The sequence below is a fragment of the Rhinatrema bivittatum genome, chromosome 7, assembly GCF_901001135.1.
Source record: "Rhinatrema bivittatum chromosome 7, aRhiBiv1.1, whole genome shotgun sequence".
NCBI lineage: Eukaryota > Metazoa > Chordata > Amphibia > Gymnophiona > Rhinatrematidae > Rhinatrema > Rhinatrema bivittatum.
The window spans coordinates 109,587,178-109,608,861 of record NC_042621.1 but is presented as its reverse complement, the minus strand read 5'-3'; the positions used below and the strand labels follow the sequence as shown (position 1 = coordinate 109,608,861).

Below are 21,684 nucleotides of genomic sequence, written 5' to 3'. Positions count from 1 at the left end.
GATTCCTTCCTTCCTCAGTGTTGCTGCCACCACCACTATGATCTTGGTGAATGTCTGGGGTGCTGTGGCTAATCCAAACGGTAGTGCCTGGAACGGGTAGTGAGGGTCTAGGATCGTGAAGCATAGAAAACGCAGATGCTCTTGATGGATCGGAATGTGTAGGTAGGCTTCCGACAGGATCCAGGGATATAAGGAACTCTCCCAGTTGTATCGCCCTTATTACCGAGCGTAGGGTTTCCATGCGGAAGCGAGGAATCTTCAGGAGACGGTTGACTGACTTGAGGTCCAGGATGGGCCTGAACATTACCTCTTTCTTGGGAACGATAAAATAGATGGAATAATGTCCAGAATTTATTTATTGTGGCGGCACCGGTATTATAGCCTCTAAGGCTAGCAATCTGGTCAGTGCAGCTTCCACTGCCATCCTCTTGGAAGGGTCGTGGCAGGGGGATTCCATAAACTTGTCCGGAGGGAGGAGGTGGAAATCCAGGTAATATCCCTCTCGAATGATGGCTAGGACCCACTTGTCCAAAGTTATCTTGACCCATCTTTGGTAGAATAGGGCAAGTCTGCCCCCTATGGCTTCTTCCTTTGGACGGGTTGGCTGATTTTCATTGTGGGGTGCGAATGGGGCCTGGGGCCGAACTGGCTCCCCTTTTGTTGTGCTTGTTCCGAAAAGACTGGCTCCTGCCTGCGGGGCGAACCGCTTGATCTGTGCTTCTGTATGGGTTGAAGCGCTGTGATCCTCTGCCCCTGGAAGTTCGGGGGAAGGGTCGCTGGTTTTTCTTATTCCTGTCCTCCGGTAGCCGCAGCAGTGGGGATTCGCCCCATTTGTTGGCTAGTTTCTCTAGTTCGCTTCCGAACAGGAGGGTTCCCTTGAAGGGCATCCTTGTGAGTCTCGTTTTGGAAGATGCGTCGGCCGACCAGCTTCGGAGCCAGAGTTGTCTTCTGGCTGCCACGACTGATGACACTCCTCTAGCTGCAGTGCGCATCAGATCAGAAGCGGCATCGTTGAGGAATGATACTGCTGGTTCCAGGGCTTCCCCAGGAGTGTTGTTCCTGGTCTGTGATAAGCAGGTGCGTGTCACCACAGCACAGCAGGCCGCGATCTGTAGAGACATAGCGGAGATGTCAAAGGACTGTTTGAGGATGGATTCCAGACATCTGTCTTGAGCGTCCTTGAGTGCTGCTCCTCCCTCCACTGGGATAGTGGTGCACTTCGAAACTGCGCAGACCATGGCATCCACTTTCAGACATGCCAGGAGGTCTTTGGCAGTTGGGTCCAGGGGGTACATGGCTGCCAGAGCATGCCACCCCTTTGAATGTAGTCTCCGGGGCATCCCATTCCAGGTCAATTAGCTGCTGGACGGCTTGTAACAGTGGGAAATGACGGGAGGTCTGACTGAGTCCCTGTAGCAGGGGATTTGTCTTAGGTTCCCCCGAGGCACTTGTGCCCGGGATAGCAAGCTCTTTCAAGCTTTGTGTGACCAGGTCTTGAAGCTCGTCCTTGGTGAAGAAGCACCTCATGTTTCGGTGGGGCTCTGTCCCCGGAGGGAGTTCCCCTTCCTCCAGGGGTTCTGATTCCTCATCTGAGTTGTCCGTGTCCCCAAAGGTGGGGGGCTTCTGGGCAGTGGAATCACTTCCCTGGGCATAGAGGGTCCCGGGATGTTGAGGTCCTCTGGTGGAGGTTATAGTCATATTATCGGAGGCTCCAGCTGCATGTGGACGAAGGTATGCAGTCCTTTGAAAAATTCCACCCAGGAGATAGATGCTGGATCTAAATTAAGAGGCGCTGTGTCCCTGGGGAGCCCCGTTTGAGGGAGGGTCCTGCTGGGAGACGCTAGGTCCGGCGTACTGTTTGAGGAGCTGGAACCCGGCACCGGCTGGGGGGGGGCCATGGGCTGGATCCTCCAAGGCCTCCTTGCACTGTATACACAGGGCGGTGGCCTCCTCATGCTGTGCAGCTCTAATGTGGCATGCTGGGCAGCGGCCCTGAGCCTTGAGATTCTTTTCCGGTGGTGCCATGGCTTTATGCTCGTAAAATACAGCTATGTGCTCCGGTGCATCAAGTTATGCACGTAGGATTGGTACGTGCTGTTGTGAGCCCAGATTGAAGGTATGCGCCCGGCACAGTAAATGCGTAGCTGTGCACGTCACTTGTGCGCGCAAGGAATTTGTGCGCGTGACGATGTGCGCACCGCTCGCCTCCGTGCGCACAGCTCGCCTCCGTGCGCATGGGTCGGAACGGCGGACAGGGCGGCGAACAGATTAAAATGGTGACGGCGACCACGTGGGCAATATGGCGACCACCTCGGAGGGTCTCCACATGGGAGGACCCTCGGAACTGTGGCACTGGTCCCGGCTGGCGACCTGTGCGACTCCTCGAGCTTCGGAGACCGGAGACTTTTAAATAGATTTCTACCTTACCTTGCCTCGCCGCTTCCCGGTCTCGTTCCGGGCGGTCTCCGGCTGCAGGGGGAGAGGGAAAATACCTTCACCGTCGCGCTTGAAGTGGCATCCGCTGCCTCTCAGCCTCACCCGATGTTGGGGGCTAGGTCCCCGCTGAGGGTCGGCCGCCGGCCCGAGGCTTACCTCAGAGGGATCACGGAAATCACATCGGGAATTCTCAACTGGGGAAGGGACCCAATGGGGGTCACCGCAGGAGAGTGGGGCTCGTCTGTAGAGGTAAGATTTCTTCTTGTTCTGGGTTTTTCTTTGTAAATTTACTCTAACGCTGTGCTAGCATGCAAAGAATCCCGAACTGCTATGGAGACGAAAAATACTGAAGAGCTGCACTTCCTGCAGGGGTATATGTACTAGGGCTGATGTCAGATTGAAATCTGATCCATCTCCAACTGCTATGAGGAGTACACTATACCCACTGGTCCTGAGTCCATCTGCTACACGCTAGGAAAAGTGCTATTATAAAACCAACCTCCATCTCGGTGGAAGGAGTGGCAGCTCTTAAAGATGATCACCATAGAAAGGTCAAAGTTACACTTAAGCAGCCCTTTGGGGCTTGGGCTGGTTTGCGTCTTAGGAGACACAAGGAGGGGTACAGATTGCAGATCAGTGGTAGAGTCAGGAGCCTTCCTTCCCCACTATGGATGCGGCTGTGTGCGGCCGGCCGCCAGAGGTATAGTTTCCTTGATAGGCGCTAGGTTCCCAATTATGGTTGCCAATTGATTGGCAGGCACTATTTCCAAGTCCAGTCTCCTAAGGTTGCTCTTTAAGGATTCTCTTTTTTTTTTCTCCAGGAGTCGACCAGTGCCTGAGGGTTTGAGGGCTCACTCAATGCATTGTCAGGCAACCTCTTGGACCGAAGGTCAGCAGGTAATTCCACAGGAGATTTGCAGGGCAGCTACTTGGAAGTTGCTGCACACTTTTGCCAGACACTATTGCTTGGATGTCATGGCTCCAGCTTCCATGAACTTTGGTGAGTGTTCTGCGAGTGGGACTCTCCAGGTCCCACCCAGTTTAGGGATGGCTTAGGTACATCCCAGGAGTCTGGACTGATCTGGGTATGTTAGGAAAGGAAAATTAGTTCTTATCTGCTAATTTTCAATCCTGTAGTACCACAGATCAGTCCAGAGCCCTACCCATAGGAGGAGTCTGCTCGTACTGGTATGTAACATAATGCAGAGTTGTTGGGTGTTGTCAAAGCTGTTTACTTATAAGGTTTTCTGAGTTTCCATTTGGGCTGTGGCTTCACCTTCACCCCCACCCACCCCACAACTCGTTGGGGGGAGTTTGCATTTAGGGGTTTTTGTGTTCAGGTCATCTTGGCTTGGGTATAGGTCAATACTGAGGAACTGCAGGTGGCACACTAGGTTATGTACAGTGTCAGTAAAATTTTCTGTCTCCATCTGCTGGCAGGGAAGCAAAACCCAAGAGTTTGGACTGATCTGTGGTACTACAGGAATGAAAGCAGGTAAGAACCAATTTTCCTATTCTGAAAAGGGTGCGAAAAAACAGCCTACCAAAACTAATTGTGTATTCATCTGACTAAGCATGAAGTTAGTCATTATTCATAAGTGAGCCCTTAAAAGCAGCAAGGAGCAAGCACCAGAGATCAACTGCTGCCCATCAAGAGAAGATCAGCCATCCGACTGTTGCCTGCACTTTCCTGCACTTGGGCTGAGAGAGAGTGATCCCATGAAGAGGTATTCACAAGTAGATGAGTTGAGCGCACCTTGTTGCTGGCCAGTGATAAGATGAAGCCCTTCTCAGCTCCAGATGACTGTGCCACAGGGGCGAAGATACTGCCACAGTGAGGACCCAGAGGCAATTTGCCCAGAGAGTAGCCTTCGCAGGATGTCTGCTGCATTGGTGAGAAACTGGGGTCCCAATCCCAGCTACTATCAGGGAGTTAGAAAGTTGGGCTCTTTAGCCCTTATATGCAAGTCTACACTAGAGTGATGTGATGCTAATATTGATTCTGTGATCTGATAAGCCTGGAAGACAAGCATGTTTCAGTAACAATTTATTTGTTTCTCTGGTAAGAAGTGTTGTTCCTAATCACTAGCGGGCCGATACAGTACAGTGCGCTCCGGTGGAGGCTCCGGGTTTGGATGTGCATTTGACGCGCTAGCTTTACTCCTTATATGGTAAGGACTAATAGTGAATTGAAAACGCGCGTCCAACCCCCCCGAAACTAATAGCACCTGCAACATGCAAATGCATGTTGATAGCCCTATTAGTTATTCCCGCACGATACAGAAAGTAAAATGTGCAGCCAAACCGCACATTTTACTTTCAGAAATTAACGCCTGCCCAAAGGCTGGTGTTAATTTCTGCCAGCACCGGGAAAGTGTACAGAAAAGCAGAAAAAACTGCTTTTCTGTACACCCTCCAACTTAATATCATAGCGATATTAAGTCTGAGTCCCCAAAATTTAAAAAAAAAATCAAAAATTTAAAAAAAAAAAAATTTCAATCGCCCGGCAGCCCACGGGTCGGAAGACGGATGCTCAATTTAGCTGGCGTCCATTTTCCGAACCCATGGTGGTCAGCGGGCTTAAGAACCGATGCCGGAAAAATTGAGCGTCGGCTGTCAAACCCACTGACAGCCACCGCTCTTGTCAAAAAGGAGGTGCTAGGGACACGCTGGTGTCCCTAGCACCTCTTTTTACCGCGGGCCCTAATTTGCATCTTCTTCCCCCCTGAATCGCATGCACAGGAGTGTGGCCTGTGCGCTCGCCCGCGACTTTTACTGAATCGGCCCGTAGGTAACTCAGAAATAAAGAACTGCTCTCAACATACATTTTGGTAATTCTCTAGCTAGGAGAGTCACTGGTAAAAGGAGGCAGTGGGGGAGGGGGAAGTTCTGCCCATCAATTCCCCTTACATATCCAGATAGCTAGTAATTTTGTTCTTCAGAAGAGATTCTACAGTTTTGCCCATCATGGGCATCAGGCTCATCTTTAATTTCCAGGATCACCTCTGGAACCCTTTTTCAAAATGGGCATTAAACTGGCCATCCTCCAATCCTCAGGTACCATAGCTAATGTGAATGAGAAGGTAGAAATTATTACTAATAAGTCTACAATTTAATTTTTTAGTTATTTCAGAACTCAGGGGAGTATGCCATCTGGTCCTGGTGATTTGTTACTCTTTAGTTTACCAATTTTCTCTGTTACATCCTCCAAGTTCATTGTGATTTACTTCAGGTTCTCTAAGTTATCACCACCCTCAAATGTTTCTGGCATACATATTTCACCCTCCTTGGTAAAGACTGAAGTGAAAAATTTAGTTTTTCTGATACAGTCTTGTCTTCCCTGAGTGCCTCTTATCTCTCAGTCATCTAGTGATCCAACAATTTCCTCACAGGCTTTTTGCTTTGAATATACTTGAAATATTTTATTTTGAGGTTTTGCCTCTGGCAAGTATCTTTTCAAATTCTCTTCTGGCCTGCCTCATTAATTCTTTACATTATTCACCATTCTCCAATACATTCCCTTCTGGCCTCCTGCCAGCTAGGCTATAGGGTCATGCTTTACCCCACATACCACCAATACCATAACAACCCATTGTGCCTTTTGTCCAATGTCCATGTACAATCATTCAAATGAGTCCATTTGCTGCTCCGGTTCCAATCCTCCTCCGGCAGGATTCTCAACTTCATCTGGGTGCTGCTGTCATGGTTTCTCTTTCACTCGCTCTATACCCAGCTTCATCTCTTTCTCAACAGCTCTCCCGGCATCTTCTGAGTCCTCTCCGCTATCACGAAGTGCAGCATCTCCGTCCAGCCCCTCTGTGCTGCTTCCATCAGGCCATTCTGTACTGCCTTCTTCTGAGCAATCTGAAGAAGGCCAAGCTGTAAAGCTCCACCATGAGCTCTCTTGCAGGTTCATTCACCTGAGTTCCATTCTCTTTTCTTGCACTATACTGTGCCTGCTCTTGCAACTCAGGCTTTTCTTCTTATACATGTTCCAATGGTTTGTTCACTCGTTCCATGCCAGATTTTCCCGTCACTCTGTCCACAAGTTCCTCTCTGGCTCCAGCACATTTACTGCTCTTATCTTCCTCTGCACTTTTGTCCCTCTGAAGGATAAAGTACCAGTCATGTGATTCAAACAGCTGCTGTGCTTCCTCTGCTTCCAACTGCAGTGAGCCCTTCCCTTGACTTCTGGCAAGCTGTCTGTTAGGAGCCTTGCTTTTGCTTCCCATTCCTTCCATGAACATGTCCAAGCAGTCTGGTGCTTTATGGCACATTCTTCTGCCTTTGTCCTTTCAGGCAGCTTTAAATCATAGCTTACAATTTCAGCTCAGTCATGCTTCCCCCTCAGACAAGGCTGACTTCCTTGAACTGGTTTGCTGCTCGAGGGACATTCCTTGTTCAAACACACATCCACAAACTATTCTTTTTTTTCTGAGAAAAAGGCAAAAAAACCCTTAAAAACCCCCCACTAATTGTCCAGCAAACAACTCACTTTCTCTTCCCTGTTTAAGAAAGTGGAACTTCTCTCCTTACATGTAAAATACTTAAGCTATTTTTCTTCAGGCACCAAGATATAGCTGTTTGTTTTAAAGAAAAAAATGTTTAAGATGTTTGGCTTCAGTGCTCCTCCCTGAGATAGTCTTTTAAACTTCTCAGTGCTTTGTGCACAGCCAGCAGCACTGCTTACTCGGGCAGGTCACACACCCCAAAACTTTCTTTTCCTTCTGTAGGAATTAGGTTTCTTCCTGTGCAGAGTGTAGTACAGAAATCCCAGAACTCACACCATGTGTGAGATAGCCAAGCAAAACTTCAGACTGGAGACACTCCACACTGGCTCCAACCTCTTTCATACAAGATTCCACTTTATTATAGCATTCAGTATATATAATGTACTGCTTACCTCCAGCAGTAGAATCACAGCATTACTTTAGCTCATGGATATTATATAGGAGCTGCCTTCTCTTGGAGACATAGGCCTGTCTTTTCCTGGCTGAGCCCACATTCTTATCTCTGCCCAGCAGAGTCCTACCCACAGAGCTCACTGTTTCTCTCTATGGGTTTTTAAGGTGGATCAGGCTAGACGCTTATCCCCGTACAGGTTAAAGGGGGTATAGAGCCACTCCTTTAGAAGCCTAGAGCAGTTTGTTAGCAGAACACTGTCTGATTAATGGGAAATTCCAACACCACCTTAGGCAGAACCTGAGATACAGCAAAGCACTATTCTATTATGAAATTTACTATAAAATATGGATAAGCCACTAAGGCCTAAAAAGCTTACTGACTGTGGGAAGAAGAGATTGCCACCAAAAAGTGAGTTTCTAGGTTAGTTATTTGAATTAATAATATTTCAGAGGCTCACAGGAGGGCTTTCATCTGCTGGCTTTGAACCACGCTGATATCCCATGATGCAGGAGGTGGCTTCAAAGCAAGCCCCACATTAATCAGCCTATACAGAAATCAAGTTATCTTCTACAAAATGGTGATAAGTGCCTTTGGCACTTAACTCTGTTGATTTTGAGACCAGACTTAGAGAGATGCACAAGGTATTCAAAAGGTTTTTGTGGGAGGCAAGATAAGGATCTAGGGACTTGACCTTATACCAAACAATCTCTGTCACTTGAAACTATAGACTCTCCTGGTAGATTCCTTCCTAGAAGTGAGGGATTGAAAATCTTCCATGGAAAACCTGGGGAATCAAATCATGTGCTCCTCAACCTCCAGACTCCGAAGACCTGACTGTATACTGGAGTTGAGTAGTGATACCTGTTTCTGAGTAATCAAAGCTATGGAAAATCCAATCCTCTTATGTTCTCTTCCCTGAAGACCATCTCCAAAAGCAAAAGTAACCCCACCTGTCTTGGCCAAAAGTGAGATATGAAAATCATGGCTTCTCAAGCACTTCTGAGTTTTAGCACAGAAGACCAGTCCCACCCAATGAAGGGAGAAGGCATTTGCTGTAATCCACTTTGAAGTGTCTGAAAAACAATGGAGAAATTACTAACCTGATAATTTTGTTTTCCTTAGTGTAGACAGATGGACTCAGAACCAATGGATTATGTGCTCTCCTGCTAGCAGATGGAGATGGAGACAGGTTTCAAAGCTGATGTCACCCTAGATATACCCCTGCAATGACCTCAGCCATTCAGTATTCTCGTCAAAAGTCATTGTGGACATACTATTGAAAAACTTGAAAACAATTTAATAACTTGATTAAGAATGTGATTAAAAACTTGATTTATTTATTTATTTATTATTTTTATTATACCAAATTTCATGACTGGAATCACATCAACCCGGTTTACAATTAACAATGTGTGTAAAGGCAGAGAGTAACTTAGTAATCAACATTCCCAATACAACTTCAAATACAGTAAAACTTAAGATACTATAATAATATTATAGATGTGAGAAAGTTACAAAAAACAAGGAAAATTAACTAGGATCTGGAAAGGGGAGGAAACTGAACAAAGAATATTTACATTTCAGCCAACTGTGTCAATTAATAAATAAGAATTATAAAATTGTATATATATAGTTGTATAGCAAGATGGATGTATATGATTAAAACAGTACTCAATCAAACACAAGTGCTGAATACCAGCAATATTATAGATGCCCAGATCTAGGGATAGGGTGATGGCTTATCTGTAACCTCTTTGGAATCAAGATTAAAGTAAGATTCCTTGGCACTGTTCATGGGCCGCCGAGTCCATCTGGCTACACTAAGGAAAACTAAATTATCAGGTAAGTAATTTCTCCATTTCCTAGCATGTAGCCAGATGGACTCAGGACCAATGGGATGCACAAATGCTACTCCTTAACGGGGCAGAAGGTTAGCACCACCCTCGCAAAGGCTGAGTCTTCTCTGGCTTGGACATCGAGGCAATAGAATCTGGAGAAAGTGTGCAAGGAAGTCCACGTCGCTGCTTGGCAGATGTCGACGGGAGACAGTAGCTTAGCTTCCGCCTAGGATACTGCCTAGGCCATAGTGGAATGTGCTTTAACCTGAAGGGGTAAAGGCTTACCTGCCTCTACATAAGCTCCCGTGATCACTTCCCTTGATCCAGCGAGCTATGGTAGCTCGCGAAGCTGCTTCGCCTTGTTTCCTTCCACTGTGAAGAACAAACAAGCGGTCCGTCTTGCGCACTGGTTCTGTACATTCTAGATACCATAGTAACAGCCTACTGACGTTTAAGTGGCATAGGAGGTGGGAGTCTTCTGAGTCCTTGCGTTTATCTAGGGACGGTAAGGAAATGGACTGGTTCAGGTGAAACTCAGAGAGACTACCTTTGGCAAGGAAGGAAGGGACGGTGCGAAGTTTCAACGTTCCTGGAGCTAACCGGAGGAACAGCTCCTGACATGACCGTGCCTGTAGTTCAGAGATGCGATGAGCAGAGCATATCGCCACCAAGAATACAGTCTTCAGCATCAACAGACGTAGACACAGAGCGCGCAGCAGCCGAAAGGAAGGCCCTGCTAAGTTCAATACTAGATTGAGGTTCCATAGGGGGAGCGGCCACTTTAAGGGTGGTCGGAGGTGTTTTAACTCCTTTTAGGAAATGGGCCAAGACTGGCTGTGTCGACAGGAGGGATCAGTTCCCCTAGCCTCTGAAACAGGAGAGAGCCGCCATCTGAAACCTTCAAGGAGTTTAGGGACAGTCCTTTGTTCAGGCCATCCTGTAAGAATTCCAGAATCATGGAATCTTGGTCATCCGAGGGGGCACCCCGCGTTCCTTACACCAGGCCTCAAATATTCTCCAGATCCGCACATACGCCAGGGACGTCAAGAACTTCTGCATGAGGAACAAGGAGGCGATTACAGCCATCGAATATCCACGCTTCGTCAGGCAAGCCTTCTCAAGGGCCAGACCATAAGACAAAACAGAGTTGGGTCCTCGTGAAGGACTGGACCTTGTTGGAGAAGCTCCCTGTGCAGGGGGAGGCCTAAGGGGCTCTCCACCAGATGCCTCCACATGTCTGCATACCAAGGGCATCTGGGCCAATCTGGAGCCACCAGAAGGACTAATCCTCTGTGGTGTTCGATCTTGCGAATGACCTTGCCCAGAAGAGGCCACGAAGGGAAGGCATTCAGTAAGTCCTCCTCTGACCAGGTCTGGACAAGGGCGCCGATCCCTTGGGAGCACTGATCTCTTATGCGACTGAAGAATCGGAGGACCTTCGCATTGTGAGATGTGGCCAGTAGATCAATGGATGGGAGGTCCCAGTGATCTATTAGAAGCTGCAAGGCTCTGGTCAACAATGCCCATTCCCCTTGATCCAGACTCTCCCTGCTGAGAAAGCCTACTCTGAACTTGTCTTTTCCCGCGATGTGGGAAGCAGAGATCCCTTGTAGATTTAACTCCACCCATTCTATAAGGGGGTCTATCTCCAGAGACACTTGGTGGCTTTTGATTCCTCCCTGGCAGTTGATGTAGGCTACCATTGTTGCGTTATCAGACATCACGTGGACTGCTTATCCCTGGAGCCTGTGGCTGAATTGCAGACATACTAATCTGACAGCTCGGGCTTCTAGGCTGTTTATGTTCCAGCTCACCTCTTCCTTGGTCCATCGCCCCTGAGTTGTCAATTCCTGACAATGATCTCCCCACCCTTGGAGGCTCACGTCTGTGTTGAGGATTAGCCAGCTCAGTGGGGACAGGCTTACACACTTGCTTATATGCACTTCCTGTAGCCACCACTGGAGCCAAAAACATACTTCCATCCCCATCGTCCTCCCTGGTGTCTGGGTCCCTATCATGGATATCCTTGGTGAGGTGAGGCACATCCCGAGGCATGCTGATAGGGCTGGGAGGACGAGGCCTTCCCAACTGGGGCTCAGACCGGGCAGGGGCAGCAGCTGACTGCACCTGAACAAAGGCTTGAAGTCCCTGAAAGAATTCCACCCAAGAGAAGATTGCTGGGTCCATGCCTAGCACAAGAGGAATTGGGGTAGGGGCTACTGAATTGCCTTCTTCAGGGCAGGATGCAGCCCCGGGATTGCTCCCAGATAAGCTCGTGCCTGACCCATCCTCCGACTGGGAGGGGCCAGGCTTGGAGACGTTCTGAGAGTCCAGCCCTCCCTGGGCTTCCTCACAGTGCTGATACAGGAAGAATTCTAGGTCAGACTGTGCAGCCCTAATATGCAGGCAGCACAAAGGGAGTGTCACTTGTGCTTCTTTGTTGCTGGAGCCATAGTTAACTGTAACTTGTGCAAACAGCTGGTTAGTGCCTCAGCTCAAGCACACACAAATCCGCCCTGATGCGCGAAAGTGTAAGCATCTGGTTGTGCGCGAATGTATGCGTGTACTTATCAATCCCGACCCAAAAAAAGAGGCGGAGGCCTCATCTTCGCTGCAAAAAATCATCTCAATCTTAAACCTCAAAAAATCACTGCCCCCCATAAACTCGAAATTGGCCTCTTCAAAGCCAAAGGAGCTTCAGGTTTGCCTCATATACGCCCCCCCCCCCAGGGCAGCTTGATCAGGATCTGTCCCCTCTCATCGAATTTTTATCAGACATCACTACTATTGACACCCCTGCCATAATTCTAGGAGACTTCAACCTCCATGTAGATGCCCTCCCTCTCTCCCCATCCTGTGAACTCTTCCTAAACACCCTTCATGCTATAGGCTTCAGACAACTGATCACAACCCCCACACACAAAGCAGGTCATACTCTTGATCTGATATTCATTAATGCTAACATTCAATCTCACCATACCCCCTCTACAATCCCGGTCCCATGGTCCGACCACTCCCTTATAAATGCTCTCCTTACCATAAACACCCCACCCCCCCCCAACCTACCTTCTCCTACAGCACTATCTCCTACCGTAAACCCTGCTCTACTGAAACTCATTACAGCATTCGAAGAAAAATCACCGAGTATTGACATTACCAACCCTGATACTTCACTATCATCATGGAACAATCTCACCGCCACCATAGCCGATGAAGTCTGCCCTATAGTAAAAAAGAAAATTTCCCACAACAAGTCAGTAAAAAAACCTTGGTACACTACTGAATTAAAAAAACTAAAAAATTGAGAAATAAAGAAAGAGCCTGGGGAAAAACCCCATCCCCAGCTCACGCAGCTGCCTACAAATCTTCTCTTCACTCATACAGACAATCCACCCTAAAAGCAAAACGAGACCACCATTCCGCCAAAATACACGACTACCAATTCAACTCCAATGCTCTCCTTCTCTTATGTCTCTGAACTAACCACCCCCTTCCCCCCTCCCTCCACTGAAGAAAATGCCAGCACTAAATGTGAGGAACTTGCCATGTTTTTTAGAAACAAAATCACTAATGTCCTCCAATGTTTCCCTGGTAAGCCCTCCCCAGTCAACCCCCTCCCCAAAAACTCAAGCGCTAACCTTGAGTCCCTTGAACTCACCTCTCCTAAACAGACTGAACGAATCCTCCAAAAGGCTAAACCCGCCACACATTCATCCGATATAATCCCCACTAAGACTCCTCTTTCCATCCCCGCCACCATTTCAAAACTACTAGCTGACATAATTAACTGCTCCCTCTCACATGGCAAAGTACCCGACCCCCTTAAACATGCAGTAGTCAAACCCCTCCTAAAAAAACCTAACCTCGACCCCAGTATCCCAGCTATCGCCCTATTTCTAACTTGCCTTTCATAGCAAAAATAATGGAGAAAATAGTCAATACCCAGCTTACCGAATTCCTTGAAGAGCACAACACCCTTCACCTGGCTCAATTTGGCTTTCATAAAGCCAGTAACACTGAAAGCCTCCTTCTTACCCTTTCTGACACTATACTCAAGGATTGGACCATGGTCAATCATACATACTGGCCCTACTTGACACATCTGCTGCCTTTGACACCGTCAATCATACCATCCTCCTCACCCGCCTAGCAGAAATCGGTGTCACAGGTTCTGCGCTGCAATGGTTCTCCTCTTATCTCGACCACAGAAATTACACCGTAAAAATAGCCAATTGCGAATCATCCCACATTCCACTCTCTCAGGGCGTCCCGCAGGGCTCCTCCCTCTCTTCCATGTTCTTCAATATCTATCTCCTCCCCCTCTGCTATCTCCTCTCTGATCTTGGCCTAAAGTTCTTCATGTATGCTGATGACGTTCAAATCCTCATCCCGCTTCAAGAATCCCTCCCCAAAACATTACAGTTTTGGGATTTCTGCCTTACTTCAATTAACACCCTCCTCTCAAACCAACATCTCGCTTTAAATGTAACAAAAATGGAGCTCCTCACAATCACCAATCCCCCAGCTCGCTCGCTCCCTGCCTTAAGCAACACCAACCCTCCACCTGATACATTCACCTGCAATGTGAGAGATCTCGGTGTCTATCTTGACCAACATTTAAAATTTCAAATCTCACATCCACAACACCATAAAAACAGGCTTCTTCAAATTGCACATCCTAAAGAAACTTAAACCCCTGCTACATACCCAAGACCTCTGCACAGTCCTACAGGCAACTATTTTAACTAAACTGGACTATTGCAATTCTTTATTGCTGTGCCTCCCTCTCTCAACTATCAAACCCCTCCAACTTTTACAGAATGCCATGGCCAGAATCCTAACAAACGCACGTAAATCGGATCACATTACCACTATCCTAAAAGACCTCCACTGGTTACCCATAACCTCACGCATAAAATACAAAACACTCGCCATCCTCCACAATTTATTGTACAATCAAAATCACACTTGGCTCGAGAATGCACCTCTTTTCCGATCATCTACCCGCCCCTCCAGATCCAACCTTGCTGGTACCCTATACACCCCCCTCCCTAAAAACTGCTCACCACACCTCAACCAGAGAAAGGGCCTTCTCTATTGCCGGCCCTTCCCTATGAAACACCCTGCCCACGGCCCTCCGTCTAGAACCTAACCTGTCTAAATTTTAAAAAGGGCTCGAAACCTGGCTCTTTACATTAGCATTACCATACGTTGACCAAACTTAGCTTGCACTCTAACCCCGCAGCCCACCCTTTCCCCTCTTCTTTTCTCCCCCTTTCTTCACCCCAAACAAAGACTCCAAAATATAGTGTTTCTCCCCCCTAAGCAATGATGCCTAAATTCTGTTATTAGTTTCCCCTCACCCTCCTTTAAGCCAAGCCTACCCTACCATTCCCCCCCCCCCCCCCCCACCTCCCACCTCTCCCTGTCACTGCCATCACTGGTCTGGTACCTACCAGCCCACCTGTACATATTGTCTATTGTTAATTTATTTTCTTCAAATGTTCCTATCAAATTTCTCTTTCCCTATCCTTCCTACTGCTGTCCTCTCTCCTCTTGCATTACTGCTCCCCCCTTCCCTGTTTATTGTATTTCTCTCTCTTGTTATTTTGTTACAATGTAAACCGGCATGATGTTCCGACGAATGTCTGTATATAAAAATCAACAAATAAATAAATAATGTGCACGTTAGGCGCTCAACAGGGCCTGCCTGCACCGCACGTACTGACGGCCAATGGGGAAAATGGTGCCACACCAAACCGCACGCAAGATGGCGCCACTACGGCCTGCCACGTGGAGTGCCCACAGAGTCTGGAGCGGGGCCTAGCCCACCAGGGGGCCGCTCAACCCACTCGGAAATCCCCTTCCCTTGCCCTAACAGGATCCAGAGCATCGTCTGTATAGCACACAGAGCAAGGACACCGGAGGTAAGACTTACCGAAGCCCTTCTGTACTTACCTGGGCTCAGCGCTTACCAGCTGAGTAAAGAGACTGTCTCCGGCTGCGGAGGGAGAGGGCATAGGCTGTCACCGCCATGCTCAGCTTCCTGCACCTGCTGCCTTTCAGCTGCTTCAGCAGCAAAGTCCACGCTGGGAACCGGCTACTGGATCAAGGCACACCTCTGAGGGATCTCGGAAATAATCTCAGGAATTCTCAACTGGGGGAGGGACCATTAGGTATCATCGCAGGCGAGCGGGACTCAATCTTTCTCCAATTTAAAGGTAAAATTTCCTCTTCTAAAGAGTACTGTGTTCCTGATAGGGAAGGCACAACCCACATCTGCTTGGAGACGGACAGATACTAAATGGCTGAGGCCATTGCAGGGGTATATCTAGGGTGACGTCAGCTTTGAAACCTGACTCAGTCTCCATCTACTAGCAGAGGGGCACATAACCCATTGGTCCTGAGTCCATCTAGCTAAACGCTAGGAAAATATGATTTCATTGTGTATATTTTTCACACATTTTCAGGGAAGCAAGCCTAAGGGTTTAAGAGGTCCTCAGAATATGTCTACGGTGGATCAGGCTGAGTGCTACAAGCGCTCGGATGAGACCAACATCTTTGATTGCTGAGAGTAATTTGTGTCCAGCAGGATAGAGTTTCTGTTTATCTGACCAGAAAGAGACAAATCCTGCAGAATTCTGGCCTTGCAAGCAAATGAAGGCACAGGAAGCCACCCATTGTCATGCAGGTGGCCAGGTTTAGCCAAAGAGGTCCTCAGCCTCTTTGGTGCCTTGCTTTGAGGATAAATCTTGAGCAGAGTTCAATCTCCCGGCTCAAGTCACCTCGAGGATTCAAAACTAGTATAAAGCCTCAAGTGAAGACATTCTGAACAAGAAGGTATTAGTCTTCTGCTTCAGATGAGATCAGGCTATTTATTTTATTTAATTTATATTGAAGAAATTTTCCAAATAAGGACACGCCAAGAAAAAAGTAAATAAAAATCAGGCAAAGGGCCTGCTGTCACTGTATTGAGGAAACAATGGTTTTAGTTGGTCGCCTATAGGAATGTAGAAAAAGCAAAGAAAACTTAGGAAAGAAAACAAGGAACTATAAACTGGGAAAGTAAAACGCACAGAGGCATCAAAAGGATTTTTATTGCTTATTTTGAAGCACTCAGCCACAGAGCTCCTGCTGGAATATCTGGCACAATAGTGGAAAAAAATGAAAGTGAAGAGCTTCAGGGCCATAGATGCCCCAGGAATCCCACATGTGCCTGAAAGACTTTTCAAAGCTTTTCTAGATGGCACTGGAAATGCTGTGTTGGCACAGTTAGATCACATGCTATGTATAACTGTCTTGTTGCCATTAGGCAACTCCACTTACTATTAGAACATAACTCGTACACTTTTCCGCACTATATTGATTTGGGGTATGTAGCTAAAAGACTGCATAGTAATATGTATGAAGAAAAACACGAGGAAGCTGAAAAACTCAACCTGTGGACAAAAGGCACAGAATTTCAAAAGCTGATGGGGGACAGAGGTCCCCTCAAAGGCAGAGCTAAGGGCAGGGGAGTGGGTCTTCATAGGTGGCACTGAAGGCGAAGGGGGAGAGATACTCACAGATGGCATTTTTGGGCTGGAAGATCTCTTTGTAATCCTCAGGATTCTGTATTTCAGCTGTTGATTCTTTCTCATCCCGATCCTCCTCACTGCTTGGACTGCGCCTTTCACTCTCTGAGTTTTGCTTTACTCTGTCAGAAGAAAGAAAAGAAAGTTGGAAGGACTGTAATGAAAGCTGAGAAGATTGTGCTTCTATGTTAAGAATGCATCTAAAGCATGCATAATTGAGGTTCTTGGGCATGGAATATTGATAAGTGAATACTCCTGCCTCTTTGTGCTAAACCTCCATCCATCATAAGACAGAATGTGGAGATGGAAGAAAGATAGAAAGAAAAAATCCACCTCTGGGATTTCATGAAAACAAAGAACAGATGTATTAGAATACTCCTCCTGAAACCTGAGAATTAACAAAAGATAGATGATTCTGTTGTAACTCTTGTGTTGGGAGTTGTTCACTAGTGCCGATCAAAGGTGCTAGACTGATACAATGTTTTGATTTGTGCTTCCTCCTCACACTGCCCTTGCCAGCATGCACCAACTCTGTCCTGTAATGCCCACGTCCAGGAATCTTCAGTCTTTTGAAATTTCCAACATGGACAACAATTACTGCCTACTTTGAAAACAAATGTGATGACCAAGTAATTGCAAACTTGTTCATGGATGTCTCTTGTGGGATGCTCTAAAGACTAAATGCACTTAATATGCAATCAAGATGAAAGGAACAATATTGCATCAGAAATCAGAGTAGAGCTGGATGAGATCAAAATTTGACTACAACCACTGCAGAACTGCTCTTTTATTTTGCCGAGAGTCTGAACCATGGGAGACAGTAAGCAGCCAAATGGTAAGAATAATGGACTGGGAACTGGAGACATGAGTTCAAATGCTGCTTCCATCACTGCCACTTGTTACAACCTTGGACAAATCAGTATCTCACATTGCCTCAGGTAATAGTTTATTCATAGTCCACCTTTTGTGACACTTCAAAATGGATTACATTCAAGCGCTGTAGGAATTTACCTATTTCCAGAAGGCTTACAATTTAAATGTATACTCACTAAAATTATTCTGAACTCAATGTACCTGGTACTTTGTTGTAAAGCACCTTAAGTGCATTACATAAAATGTCATAATAAAATATTTTTGCTCCGACACTTCTCACCTTTGAGGTTTACTACAGGCGGTAATGGGTCTCTCATAATTGCGTCGTATAGAGGACCCAAGGGGTGGAGCTTGCGATGGCAGCTTATCTTTAATGGGGTCCTGTACAGCAGAACCAGACTTCTTCACCCGGTTCAAGTCCACAACATACGAAGTAGCAATGGTCATACAAAATGAAACACCAATCTAAAAAAAAAAAATCAATTAACACACACCCTTGATTAGAAATCAAAGCCAGCTTAAAGCACAGTTGCAACTTTAGCAGAGTCCTTGCACTACAGAATAAAGGAGCTGGGGTGGGACAGGCATTGCTGTTGCCACTGTTCCTGCTCTTTTTGGAGGTGCATGGAATTTAGTGCCTTGGTTGTTCTGAGTTTCTCTACCTCCCAAGGGGATACCCACCAGTTGACTGTTGCAGATTGCCATATCAGCAACTTTTCCCCAACCAACAGGCACCACATCGAAGCAGCGCTCTGGCTCCCAGCCGTACACATGCAGAGAATCCTGAGAGCTACTGTACAAGCAGCAGCCGTCCAAGTTAAACAGAATGCTCCTGGGAAGAAAGGGGCAAGAATAATTACCACCAATATGTTCACCATCAACACCTCCCCTTATATACACAGCGCTCTTTCAACCAACCCTGCCACCTGCTGCTCCGACAGCAAGACCAGCAAGGGGGAATCTCTCTCCATAACGCGCCAGTATGGACACCAGCATCACAAGCTTTCGCACACCAAGCTCTATAACCACTAATTAGGATTCCAGCAGTCCGAGACTCTTCGAAATAAGAGTCCCAACTGTTACTAGCAAGATCCTATGTGAGGAACCTGGAGCTTTCCACAAGGAACTTGAAAAATTTAGATACAGACAAGTTGGTGCAGGCTTTATTTACCCCTCTTTGGGATGTTAAAGGATAACTCAGATACTTTTGTTGATTAAGTATTGATTCCAGGAATCAACAAAAGTATGCATACTGAACAACTCATTAGGTGCTACACTAGAAATCCTAAGAAAATTTCCCCTTGGTATCATAAAGATGTACGCTTACTGAAACAGCAAATTCTCCATTCTGAGAGGTTATGATGAAAGAGCAAAGCATCCATCAGGTTGCTTATTTTTCATGCCCAAATTGACAGTAGTAGAGGCTAAGAAAGTGCATCTTTCTACCCAACTTTTAAAGGTAGAAAATCAGCCTAAGATGATTTTTCAGGTCACTAAAAGCTTTACTGGGGTTCATGACTAACTGCTAAGTGTAGAGCAGATCCTACTAATGAAGCTGTTGCTAGTCACTATAAAGGACAAAGTGCTGACAAATTACAATACTTTTCTGTCTTCCTCTGTTACCTTAGATGAGGCTAATGATTCAGTTAGCCCCGAGGTAAATTTCACAAGAGTAATGTTTATCACAGCTGATTCTGCTGGGTCTCTTAGCTACCTTGAGGAATTGTCTTCTTTGAACAAGTTTACGGTTGTAGGCAAGTTAAAACCTTATCAGACCTACTAATTGTAGCTTAGACCCTATTCCCTCTAGCTTACTGAGGAATCTGGATTTGGGTTTAAATGTCTACATTGACAGCTATTGTTAATTCTAGTTTGGCACTGGGGGGAGAGGAGTTCCTAATCTTTGAAAGAGGCCATAGTCTGGCATATTTTAGAAAGGCAAAACCTTGATCCTGATATCGCTGATAAAAACTATAGATTTCAGACAGGACAATAGTTAAGTAAAGTTATCAAGAGGGCAGTGTATCAGAAAGTTCAGTCCTTATCTGACCACGTTTTCCATCCCTGTCAGGTTTCCACCTGGAAATAGCACTGAATCTGCCCTGTAGGCTCTGTTTGAAAGACTGGTGATGCAGACAGGAGAATCTACACCCCCACATCTTATTTGACCTCTCTGCCTCATTAGATCTCATGGATCATCATATTCTATTATATCGTTTAGAGCACGTGGATATTCCAGGCTCTGCGTTCTTATGGCTTACATCTTTTGACTGATCAATCTCAGCAGATATTCTGGGATTCTCACTTTTCATCTATAAAAAAACTTCATTGTGGAGTACTGCAGTGCTCAGTCCTGTCCCCTTCTTTTAATCAAGATCTGGCTCCATTGGCATTTGTTATTCAGGATTTGGGCTTTTGAGTGCCAATTCTTTGCTCATGATATTCAGATTCTTGCCTATGCAGGGTCAGATCAGCCCTTAGTGATTCACATATTGAACAACTGCATGAGTGCCATCAAACCTGGCTTACAATTTAAATTAAAGCTGAATCCATACAAATAGGAAACTTAGTTCTTACCTGCTAACTTTTGTTCCTGCAGTACCACAAATCAGTCCAGACTCCTGGGTTTTGCATCCCTGTCAGCAGATGGAGACAGAGAAAGTTTTACTAACAATGCTACATAACAGTGTGCACCTGCAGTCCCTAGTACTGACCTATACCCAAAACAAGATGATAACCACACTAAAAACTAACAGCAAACTCCCCCAATGATCAGGAAGATGGTGATGCTGTAACCAACTGGAAGCCCTATCTCAGAAATTAAGGTAAACAAACAGTGAGGAGAACCACTAGCAACTCTGCATTAGAAACAAACCATCAGAACATGCATCCGAAAGACACCACCCCCCGCCCCCCCAATGAACAGGTCTCTGGACTGATCTGTGGTACTACAGGAACGAAAATTAGCAGGTAAGAACCACATTTTCCTTTCCAGTACTTACCCAGATCAGTCCAGATTCCTGGGATGTACCTAAGTACCCCTAAACTGGGTAGGACCCAGAGAGTCCCACTCGCGGAACACCCTCACCAAAGCTCACGAGAGTCGGAGTCCAGACATCCAAGCGATAGTATCTGGCAAAACTGTGCAGCAACTTCCAAGTCTCCGCCCTGTAAATCTCCTGCAGAGATACCTGTTGAGCCTTGGCCCAAAAAGTTGCCTGCGAATGCATCGAGATCGCCTCAAACCCTCAGGCACCAGTCAATCCTTAGATATATACGTCGAACCAAAGTTTTAGAAGCTTGACATCCATCCTTTGGACCATTCCACAGAGCAAAAAGGTGATCTGATCCCTTAATGATGCATGCCTCTCATCCAAGAGCTTAAGTTCTTTTACATGAGGCGCAGAGAAATCCAAATCTGGAAAGACTGGTAGTTCCACAGTCTAACATGGAACACCAAACTCACCTTAGGCAGAAAAGAGGGCAACAGGTTTAACAACCACCCCCGACTCAAATCTGTAGAAATGGATCTTGACAGGACAAAGCCTGGAGCTCCAAAATCCTCCTGGCCAAACAAATAGGCACCAAAAAACACCTTAAGAGTCAAATCCTTTAAGGTTGCCTTCCTCAGTTGTTTGAATGGATCCTCACACAATCCTCAAAGAATCAGATTAAGATTCCAAGACAGACAAGCCTTCCTCACCGGAAGACACAAATTTTTCACCTGGATGTTTCTCTATCCACCATATCACCTTGCCCACAAGTGGCCATGGGGGAAAGAAATAGAATAGTCCGCCCCGAGGACATGGTAGAACTAGAGTATCTATGCCCTCTTCACCTGCTGTAAAAATGAGCTGCCTTGGCATTTTGTCTGGTCACCATTAGGTTCATATGAGGAGAGCCTCATCTTCTGTGAATGAGATGCACTGCCATCTCTGGCAGCTCCCACTCCCCAGCATCTAATGTCCTCAGACTTAGAAAATCCACCTGAATATTGTCCATCCCAGCAATGTGAGATGCCGCTATTCTCTCCAAGTGCTGCTCTGCCCAGAGCATCA

The 21,684-nt window shown here is 46.5% G+C and overlaps 1 protein-coding gene across 3 annotated transcripts in view; it reads right to left on the bottom strand.

Moving 5' to 3' along the window:
- Window positions 1-21,684, bottom strand: part of KATNB1 (katanin regulatory subunit B1) — a 172,954-nt gene that overhangs the window by 67,690 nt on the left and 83,580 nt on the right. For all 3 annotated transcript variants that reach the window (XM_029608925.1, XM_029608924.1, XM_029608923.1), the window contains exons 10-12: window positions 18,308-18,458; window positions 17,907-18,091; window positions 16,745-16,875 (exon numbers count right to left, since the gene is read on the bottom strand). In XM_029608925.1, coding sequence (XP_029464785.1) covers window positions 16,745-16,875; window positions 17,907-18,091; window positions 18,308-18,458 — 467 coding nt within the window. The remainder of the gene's footprint in view (window positions 1-16,744; window positions 16,876-17,906; window positions 18,092-18,307; window positions 18,459-21,684) is intronic.